The 11,092-nt window shown below is 42.0% G+C and overlaps 1 protein-coding gene across 1 annotated transcript in view; it reads right to left on the minus strand.

Moving 5' to 3' along the window:
• The window catches only part of LRRFIP1 (leucine rich repeat (in FLII) interacting protein 1), a 72,950-nt gene that overhangs the window by 43,664 nt on the left and 18,194 nt on the right, over window positions 1-11,092 (minus strand). Inside the window, exons 5-9 of the mRNA XM_009706069.1 lie at window positions 8,370-8,417; window positions 6,737-6,781; window positions 6,164-6,214; window positions 2,395-2,427; window positions 1,242-1,289 (exon numbers count right to left, since the gene is read on the minus strand). Of these exons, the coding sequence (XP_009704371.1) occupies window positions 1,242-1,289; window positions 2,395-2,427; window positions 6,164-6,214; window positions 6,737-6,781; window positions 8,370-8,417 (225 nt within the window). The remainder of the gene's footprint in view (window positions 1-1,241; window positions 1,290-2,394; window positions 2,428-6,163; window positions 6,215-6,736; window positions 6,782-8,369; window positions 8,418-11,092) is intronic.

The following is an 11,092-nucleotide window of genomic DNA, read 5'->3' on the forward strand; positions in this document are numbered from 1 at the left end:
TTTCACTTAATATCACGTATAGACAGGCCAAGAGCCTTATAGTCAAGTTATAGTCACATCTAATGGTTTTCCTTTATGCCCTTAAATAATTACCCTGCTTAGGGAAATGAAGTTGAATTGACATGATTCATTTCCCACAAACCCAGGTTAACTGTTTATCACTTTCTATTTCAGGTACTTCTAAACTTATTTGTTTAATTTGTCCTGTATCTTTCAGATTTCAAACTGAAGCCCCATAGTTCAAGGCATTTCCCTTGTCACTATGACCCATCTTCTCCAGAAACCACACAGTTTTGAAGGCAAATGCTCCAGATAACTCCTGAAGAGCAGGGTCAATTTTATCAGACCTCACTGACCTTTGTTTTATGCTACGTTAACATGCTAAGCATCTGATCATAACCTTCATGAAAACTAGAACAAATAAAATTGCATACTGGGGAGGCTAAAATGTTCAGATTTTACTTGCTCTCCATTCATGTGCAATGACCCTGTTCTTTTCTGTATTTTCCTCTTCCTTTTAACGGATACAGAAAACTTTCTCATTGCCATTACGTCCATTTATACTTGTAGTATTTTTTTATCTTAGGCTGTGGTTAATGCTGCTCCTTCAGGCTTTCTCAATCCCACATCCATCTTCCACTTCTCAGAAAATTCTCTGCTGATTTTCAGTGCACTGAAGAACCCCAACCCAGCCTGGCAACCTCTTTCTGTGATGAGCAGCCTTCCCTCCGCAGCAGCAGTACACCACTTTGCCCTCTCTCGTGTAAAAAAAATGCTCCCCATGAGATTCACCTAAAATCCTGACTGTGCGAAAGCACGTTATCCTTCACCTTCCACCCAGGTCTGGCTTTGCGGGACTCTAGGTAGCGCTCTATTTGTACAGGTGCTAGTAAGGCATCGATACTATGCAGAGCTACCTTTATGAAAAGATGCAGCCTTACTACATGTATATTCTATCAGTATGACCTATTTCTGTGTAGTGTTAAAGCTCAAATTAGGTTTTGAGTTTTTCAAGATGCTCTTTATGTACAACACTGACTAAGCGTCTGGATTATACCACATTTTGCAGATGAAGTGATGCTCAGTACTCTCGCAGACCCAACATGTCCCGACAGTCACCCCGTATCCTTGACATTAGGCTGGTGAGCTCTTACAGCCAACATACTTGCACAGATTCTTTGTCCTATCACAGCGGGTTTGTGTGCAAAAACCTCTCTGAGAGAGTTAGTCAAGATACATACTGCTTTGGAGTAGTTCTTCTTTTTGGTCCTCTCATTCTCTAATCCAGCCTGCAGTGAGATTAAGAATGCAGGATGAAAAGATCAGTGAGTTTATGCGCACCCATCCATAGCCAGGCATGCATACCAACATGCAAAACCATCAGTCCAGTTCTCCTGCAGCTCTACACAACACGGCTCAGTAAGCACACATGAAAAAAATCAAATCTCAAAGTCAAATGACCAGTTATTAAGGAATATTGTTAAAAGCGATGATAGCGCTGTTAAATTTAGTAGCCACAGTTAAAATCATTCACGCTTGCTGGGTTAAGTCAATTAAAAGAGCTACCAGCTGTCTATACTTACTACATCAATACATCCATGCAAAATCCAAATGTGTTCGAACTATTTCTGTATATAGGTCACTCACAAATAGATCCATTGCATTCCTAATTTGAAATAGTGCGGGGAATGAAGGAGGGTGAAAAAGCTAGAGAGTCTATAAAAACTGCTCTCCACAGTTTGCTTGCTGCAGAAACTGAGACACCTCTATTTCAACACAGCGCTGCTAACAGTACGAGGAAATTTAAGCTGAGCTTAAAGTCCCAATCCTCATTCTCCCTTCTGTGCCCTTTCTGTTCTTCCAAGAGTCAGCTTTGTCTCAATGTGTCCAATGCAAATACTTGCTCTCATCTTATTATTACCTAGAGAGTTTGGCTTTATCCTCCAAAGCAAAGGGAACACCTCGACACACAAGCTGCAGCTTTGGTAGCCACTGTATTTGTCCTGGCACCTTTGCTAGAGCTATTCAGAGCAAGTTTGAGAGAGTTTTATTCCTTTCCAGATTTAGGCTGAAATAAAACCAGACATACCTGGTCAAACGATGGACAGACTGTAACAGAGAAAGTCTGTTAGGGGAAATAAAAGACATTCTGCTCTGTCCTATGGTAACTACTGAATTAGACCTAGCTTAGATCTATCTAATCACTCAGAGCTTTTCATCTGAACTGCGTCAGAGTAGTAGGCGAGGGAAGTAGCATCTTTACATCACAGACCACAAACTGCCTCAGGATCATTTTAGATCATCCCTCATCTCAGATCAGCTATCACAACTGATGTTAGTTTTCTCTTCATGATTAGTTTTTAACACACACTGCAACTTGCAGACTATTCTCACCACTGGGTAGGTGCTGGCATATTCCAAATGAGACTGTAAAGGCACGAGAGGAAAGAAAAAAAAATCAGAATACAAAGGAAAACACGGAAGTAAGTTATGGCAATCAAAAGAATCACCCCCCCCAAAAAAACAAACAAACAAACAAAAAAACCTAAACAAACAAACAAAAACAACAAAAAACCACAAACGGGCACAGAGATATAAACCCCAACTAAAGAACTTTGATAACGCAGAACTTCTTGCACAAGGTCACAAGTCAGGAACTTTGTCAAGCTAACAAAACAAGGAAAATGCACAAACTTCATCACGGGCGATTAATAGTAGCACAACAATATTTCATGGTGGATGGTCTCAGATTAGAGACAGCCAGTTGAGAAGTGGGAGAACAAAGACACTTGCAGTAGGAAAGGGACTGAAGAAAGGCTCGAGTGTCTCAACAAACAGGATGACGTTACTGAGCTTCCCCAGGAAAAACTGTGTGATAAAGGCTCGAGCTTGCAGAACTCCTGAAGCAAGAGAGGACACTTTTGATGGGTTCAGGATGAGCCACGGAAAAGCTATTAAAGATGCCCCTTCATCGCAGCTGAAGATCTGCTGGCAGGAGGCAGAGATATACTTAAACTAGCATTATATCAACACACTAGGCCAGGGTTTATAGTATAGTCACAGCTGTGGAGCTTAAATCAATTTGCTAGCCTGGTCTAAGCAACATCTCAGGTGGTTCTGCAGCTGATATTGATGGCTGCTCTGCCAGCAGCATCCAGGCCAGCTCTCCAAAAGCTAGCTCAGCAGATCTCCGGTGCCTGCAGTTCAGACATCCACTTAGAAAATATACCAGGAGAAAATCCAGAGTAAAACCCACACAGATTAATAGGGTGGTAAAGTTTTAGGGAAAAAGAAATTTCTGATCTTGGCTCATTTCACTGAAAACTTCCTGTACAGAAGAGAAGCATAGCTTCAGAAAGCAACCCCTACCACCATCAGCCCCTCACTGCGCAACGAGCCCAAGCGCCAAAGATGCAAGTCCAATTTTCAGAAAACAGAAGTCTTGTAGACCAATTACAACGGCATTCTGCAACTATGGAAGGAGAGCCTTCAAATATCCAAAAGAAAGAATAGCATTTCGAATTCTCCGACTAGTTTTATAAACCCTTTGTGAACACAAGGCAATAGTTTTTGGTGCTTTCTTCATGCTAAAATAGCTCAGAAGCCAAATTGAAGTCTAGTCCTCTAAGGTAATCTTTTACATTGTTTTGGGGGGTTTTTTTTGGTTGGTTTTTATTTATTTTTTTACTTCGTTGTTTTGACAACACACACAGCAAGAGCCAAACCTTCACAAATAGCCAGAGAGATGTGGTCAAACTATTAAAAGCATCTACTCTAAACCCACACTAGGAAAACGATCAACGTATGCTCTATCAATTCATTGTGAATAAATCAACTAAAAGATCTCGAAGGGTAAATTTCAGTTCAGACTAGCAAACATTTACTTTCTTCCACACTCCCAGTGACACTTGGATCAGGCAAGGAAACTGTCAAAACTCTTTTCCTGTGCATGCCCAAGCATCAGCTTGCATAAGAATATTCAGTGAATGCCACTTCAGGAGGACAGGGGGGAGTCTGTGCAACATCACTAGAAATACCAGCGTGAAAAGTTCCAACCAGACCCTTCTATCAGAAAAGGACATTCTTTGCAAAAGCGTTAGGTATTTATGGGCCATCCCACGACCCAGCTGGAGACTGATGTTCACCAGACCAGCAGTGGTTATCGCAGCCCAAAGGCACGTTGGCAGCCCCGAGACTGGCTCCTCCAGGAAAAAAAAAGGTCAGGAAAGCTTCTTCTGAAGGGATGGTGGGGAAGCAGAATGCAAGGCTTCTGCTGCTTAAATATATAGCGATAAAACATGGGATTGTACTACAAAAACGCATCAAAAGGAATGAGTAGTGGATTTCCATGAAGAAAAAGATGGCTCAGATGTACACGGCTCCTGCTACAAAAACAGTGCCAGTGTGCTTGCCTCTTGCCCCGTCAAGGGACACACAGTTAGAGCCATGGTTAAACCACCCATTTGTAACATCACTGTCTTCTCAGTAGAAGGAATTGAGATTTCCACTGATCTAGAGATTTTTTCCCTCCAAAAAACACTTTCACGACCACGTCCAAATTTAACTCTAAGTAAAATAAACATCGGTTTTCATGTTCAGCTGTGACAATAAGCTTTTCTTCATTGAATCTTTGGAGCTTTAAGGCATCTTCTGGCTTTGAAAAGCACTCAAATAAGTTTGCAATCTTAAAGAGTAAAGATTTTTACAGCATTTCATAACTAGCAGTAAGGATTCCACTAAGAAGGGAACAAGGTGACACTTAACATTTTTAAGCACATCTTGTGCTATCTTACAGTGAACTCTATTAGGATCACTGAGCAGGCTCTGCAGGACTAATTTTTTTTGGTTTGTTCCATCTTCCAGACTTTGAGAGGCATATGAGGTGTTACACTGAATCTTGTTCTTTTGGGGATACTTTGTCAGGCAAAAAAATAAAAATTAAAGGTAGTTCTAGCCTAGATAATTAGCAAGTTTTTAAAGGAAGAAAAAAAATAATAAATTTATGGCATGAAATCTCCATAGAAGCCAGAAACCAAGGATTACAAACAAACATCTTGCTATGAATGATATAGGTCTTGCTTGTTCTATAAAAATAGAACTGAGCATCCAGCTTAACCCACATAACTAGTGCTACTGATAAATTAGGAACACCACCAGTAGAGGAAGAAATCGTTCTCAAACACAACAGTTTTAGGCACAATGAGTCCAGAACAAAAACTAGTCACAGCTGATTCACGTTGAGGACTGTCGAGATCTTCCTCCACCGTGCTGTTGTGGACGGTTTCAGTTTTGTGGTGAGCTGAATGCTTCTCCATAGGTCTCTGAAGCAGTGAGTTCTGATCATCTTCTGAAGACTATCAACACATGCTGAGACAATAGCTTTAGCCATTCACAACTACTAAATTGCTGACATTGTCTTCACAGTTACAAGGGCTGATTATGTCTATGCTAGAATGGAGTTAAGATTTATACACGTTTGTATTATCTGGAAAAATACCATATGGATATTTTGAGGAAAAAAACTGTTTGAACTTTTCCTACAGACGAGTAGTGGTGCACTACAGTACTCTGTCTCTACTACTCCCTCCCTCCACAACACTCAAGTCTGCAGAGGAATTTCAAGTATCTCTAAAGCAGTTTTGAGGGAAGTGTTCACCTGCAATTCCAAAGCGCTCAAGACTTATTTCCATTGATAATTTGCTTTTAGTTTCCGGAGCTAATAAATATCGATCACGGACTAAGTTAGCACTTCCTCTTCTCAAATTGTCAGTTATCAGTAATGAAACAAGGTGCATACAAGAAATAGCCAAAACATTGGTATATGTAGCTAAATACTTCCTGCAAGAGTAGCAGTGAACAGCATTTACCAGAAAAGTTTCTAGACAGTCACCTGCTCTGCTGGTGTTCTTGCACAGTGCATACAAATCTGACAATTCCCCTGCTTGAAAGAATTATTGACCTCCATGTACTCGAGGGGAAAAAAAAAAACAAAAACCACAAACAAAAAAACCCACCCCAAAACCAACATATGCCTTGAACATGGAACATGTCAAGACCTTGGAAGGATGATATTATCAGAGTACTATAACCGGTCTGGTGGTCCAGGGGGACAGCAACATTGGTACAGACACACATGCACACTGAAATTGTACGATTTACCAACCCTTAGGCTTCCACGGCTACCCACTGACATGCGCTCATCTTCATCCGAAGCCTATCAAAAGAAAGTATAAAGACAAGAAAACAATGAAAAGAACACAAGTAACAGGAAGCGAGGTAAATGCTGATGGCTTTGATGGGACAGAAGGAAAGAAGAGACATACAAAATAAATGTCTTTAAGAACATTAAAACTATAAGGGGAAAGTAAATGAAATCATTAGGCTGCCCAAGAAAACACTGTCAAGCATTTTACTGCAGGACGACAAGCTTGCTCGGGTGTTCCCTGCTCTATCCTCTTGGCCCACTGTCTGAATAAACGAACATTAAACACTCCAAGCAGGCTATTTCCCCACTTTCCACCCCCTGCCCCCCTTTATTCTAGCACATTTGCAAAAGCTCCCGGAGCGACTGGGGAGAGGGCAGAGAAGTCAGGAAGTGGCTTTGGGGTTTTCACTTGCATGGGGTGGGGGGAGCTTGCTTTGGTTTTTTTCTTTTAAAAAGGCACTGCCTTATACACGCCTGTTTTCTTAATTTGAAACGCCTAGCTAAAAAGAAAAAGCCAAAGTAGATACTAACCGAGGCATTTCTTCGGGCTCTACGGGAATAACGCTCACTGTCTTCCTACCAAGGCAGCAGAGAAAAAACAGAGTGAAGTGTTGAAAGGATAGATACACCAACAGAGCACTTTCAGAAAGACACAGTGAATTTCAGCAATGCTTAGGAGTCAGTAAGGTTAAACCAAATAATGGAAGGTGACATCTTGTCAAGTCAGAAAAAAAAAAAACCAAACACAAAAAACCCAAACAACACACAAAACCCCAGCCTTTTTCCCCTCATTTGTGACCCCAACTTTCTTCTTCTCTGTCTTATTCTGGCACACAGTTTTATTACTTTTTTTTCATTCTGCTACACAGTTTTATTACTTTTGCAGAAAATTGTAGGCAGTGACACCTTTATTTCTACCTCAAAAAAAATGTTTCAAGTACATCTCTCTGCATCTGGGAATCGGTATACTTACACTGCTTGTGTAATTAAGCTTTCCAGTTTGCAATCCTTCAAAATATATGTCAAAAATCTTCTATTTGAAATAACATGGCAGAGCAACGGTCTCTCTCTAGCGAGTATCCCAGAGGGGGATAGCCTGTCCCCTTCTTCCAGGTCAAAAGCATCCGTGCTCTGCCTATAGCTTCTGCCACACACAGCACCACTGCCTTCTGCAGTGTTCATGCTGGAAATGCCGTAGGATGTATTATGTTTCAACAAACTGATGTTAATGCTCACCAAGCAAGGATTTGAAGAGATTTAATGGCTTATTCATGAGACTGGAGCATCCTGATGGATGGCTGGTCCGTATGGCAGCAAGCTTTCAAGAAGGCATAGAACAAACCAGCATTTATGCCGATTAATTATCAAGGGTCAAGGAAGTCAGGGAGGTTCAGAAGTTATCTTCCATATTGGGAGTCAGCTGTTCAGTTCTGCCTTTTTCAATGTGCCCTACTCAGTTTGTAGGGCAAGGCCACAAACAGCAGTGTTCATCCGGCATCACTGCTAAGTGATTTCAGAAACTTACGTTTGAAAGGCATTCGAAGCCAATGTCTTCCAGCCATTTAGCAACTTCATCTTGTATTATGGGTGTTAAAACAGTTGCTATATGTTGCTAATGGCCAAGTCCGTATCCGGTATCAACTTCACTGGCTTAGCAAATAGTAAAATCCAGGACACTGCATTATCGGAAAAAGGTAACAGTAGTTACCTTTAACAGTTGCCATAGTAACAGTAATAACGCATCTGAAGAGCATCCCTGGACCAGTAAGTACAAAGGTAACTGAAGAAGCATGGATAAAACTCGCCCAAAATTTACCTGAAGGCAGATTTGAGAAGGCTGAAATTGTAACAAAATCCACAAGAAGCAGAATTAAGTACATACATTCCTTGTACCACAAATGGCTTTAACGGGTGCTAATCTAAGCTTCAAGTGATAGAGACAGAGGTCTGTAAAAAGAGATGACTCTAACCAAACCCTTGCCAGTTTTAAGCTGATCAAAAACCACGTTTCAGGTATTGATGCGGACTGCAAGAATGCTTGTGGTAAGAGTGGAATTCACATTTCCAATACATGAAGATACCTACTTTGTGGGATTTCAAACTCTACGAACTATGCAAAACTTCAACACGTAAAAGTTGTTTAGCTATGTTGATCAAGGCCTACCATCCATTGCTCGATGTCTCCCCATTTAGTATCCAGACCATAATATTTCTACAGACAGAAAAGGGAAAAAAACCAGAATTTAGATGAGAAAGGCAAACACAGAACATTTAGACATGCATTGCCAGGTTTGGGCCAAGCCACACAGCCCCCCCCACCCCACACACACAAAAACGTGCCAGGGAAAAGCCGTGCCGAGTGCCCCCCAAGAAAAGCTGTCCGGCAAGGGGGAAGGGGTGTCTGGGGTACAGCCGGGGTACTCGACAGCTGCTTCTTTCTCAGACAGGCAAAAAAAAAAAATAAATAAATAGCACTGCGCAGACAGGAGCAAGGAGCGTAATGAGTCTTGAATTCCTGACCCATTTAAGTCAAGATTCATTACAAGGGATCTGAACGCAGAACACTTTCAGGATGAAAAATGCTGTCAAATCATGTTTACCGTGTAGATTTGTCAAACCAGGAAGACAAGTGGAATACAATACAACTAATCTCTGCGCATTCTCATTTGCTGTATTCAGAACTCCCAGAGCTCCTTTTCAGAGCACAAGGCTTTTTGCCTATACTTCAATCATCTTGGCAGTGGTATCACCAACAAGGATAGAGGAGGACACACCAATGCAGGCAAGACTGGAAAGCTCTCTGCGTTTCAGCATCAAGTGTCATGTATTTTCTTAGTAGACCGTCTCTTCTGAACGATTTCTCAGTTCATAATTTCTTTGCACAACATTGGGAACTTCCCAATGAACTTGAATTTCCACCAGACAGCAAATTTTTCAAAGACCCACAAGTTTAGCAGGACTTTGCTTCCTCCCCAAATACGCGCTTCAAATCTAGTCTCAGGAAGTTTGCATTTATAATGGCGACCATAACATTCCTGTGTGAAGAAAAAAAGTCACCGGCCTAAAGCACAGTAATCAGCAAATGGAAATCCTGCTTAAGGAAGCATAATATGTATTTTAGAAAAATTCAGATTCTGTCCTTTGAGGTTCATGCATTTGTGGAAAAAAATGAACTTGCTAGCTTTCCTACAGGCTTGATGAGGCAGAAGCATCAACAATCAAAACTTTAGGTCATGATCAAAAACCCGTTCTGTATTATGCTCTGCGTTTAGCACTCACTCAATGGTATTAATGTAATTTTACTTTCACCCTTAAAATCATAGAATGTCTTGAGTTGGAAAGGACCCACAGGAGGCCAACTCCTGTCTCTGTGCAGGACAACCCCAAAATTCACACCATGTGTCTGAGGGCATTGCCCAAATACTTCTTGAATACTGTCAGGCTTGGTGCCGTAACTACTTCCCTGGGGAGCCTATTTCAGTGCTCGACCACCCCCTGGGTGAAGAACCTTTTCCTAATATCCAACCTAAACCTCCCCTGGCATATCTTCATGCCATTCACCCGGGTCCTATCATCGGTCACCAGAGAGAAGTGATCAGCACCTGCCCCTCTGCTTCTCCTTGTGAGGAAGCTGTAGACTGCGATGAGGTCTCCCCTCACTCTCCTCTTCTCCAGGCTGAACAAACCCTTCACCAGCTTCATGGACCTCCTTTGGACACCCTCTAGTAGCTTTATGTCCTTTTTAAATTGAGGCACCCAAAACCGCACACAGGACTCGAGGTGAGGCTGCACTAGTGCAGAGTAGAGCAGGACAATCCCCTCCCTCGACCGGCCAGCAAGACAGTCCTTGATGCCCCCCAGGAAAGGGTTGGCTCTCTTGGCTGTCAGGGCACACTGTTGACTCACGTTCAATTTGCTGTCAACCAGAACCCCCAGACCCCTTTTCGTGGGGTTGCTCTCCAGCCTCTCATTCCCCAGTCTCTATGTACATCCAGGGTTGCCCCATCCCAGGTGCAGAATCCAGCACTTGCCCTTGTTAAATGCCATACGGTTGGTGATTGCCCAGCTCTCTAATTTGTCTAGATCTCTCTGCAGGGCCCCTCTGCCTTTGAGGGTGTCAACAGCTCCTCCCAATTTTGTGTCATCAGCAAACGTGCTCAGTATTCCTTCGAGTCCTGCATCGGAGTCATTTATGAAGGCATTAAAGAGCACTGGCCCTAAGATGGATCCCTGCAGAACCCCACCGGTGACCGGTTACCAGCCCAATGTAACCCCATTTGCTATAACCCTTTGAGCCCAACCCGTCAGCCAATTGCTCACCCATATCGCATCATGTGTTTATCCAGCTCTATGCTGGGCATTTTGGCCAGGAGGATACGGTGAGAGACAGTATCGAAAGCTTTACTGAAATCAAACCTCATTCACTATTTATTAACAAACTAGAACAAACAGCTGCGTGTTCTTTGATACTATATCAGTTTATTCCCACTTCAGAGTTCTTCCTCATTAAATAACAAGATCATTTTCATGTTAAGGTCATCTTCATGTTCATCTTAACAGCTCTGAAGAGAAGAAAGTCTGTTATGAAGTAGAATAGGCAGTGGGGTGCTCAGTTACACATCCTGGATAGCCCAAACTGTACGACGACCTTTAAATGCTGTCAGTTTTGCGGTCAAATTGGGAAAAGCAATCCCATTTATTAGGTAAAATAAGAAAAATATTAGAAAATAAGTTTTTCGGCCCGTAATTTCAAAACGGGAAATAAACTCATGGCATTGCAGATTTAAAGAGTATGCAAACATCTGTCTGGAACAAGGAGAAGAGACAACAGTTCAACAAGCTCTTCAACCACATCCCTGTGAGAACAGGGAAGTATTCCCCTCTGCT

The sequence above is a fragment of the Cariama cristata genome, unplaced genomic scaffold (assembly GCF_000690535.1).
Source record: "Cariama cristata isolate BGI_N322 unplaced genomic scaffold, ASM69053v1 scaffold9688, whole genome shotgun sequence".
Lineage (NCBI taxonomy): Eukaryota > Metazoa > Chordata > Aves > Cariamiformes > Cariamidae > Cariama > Cariama cristata.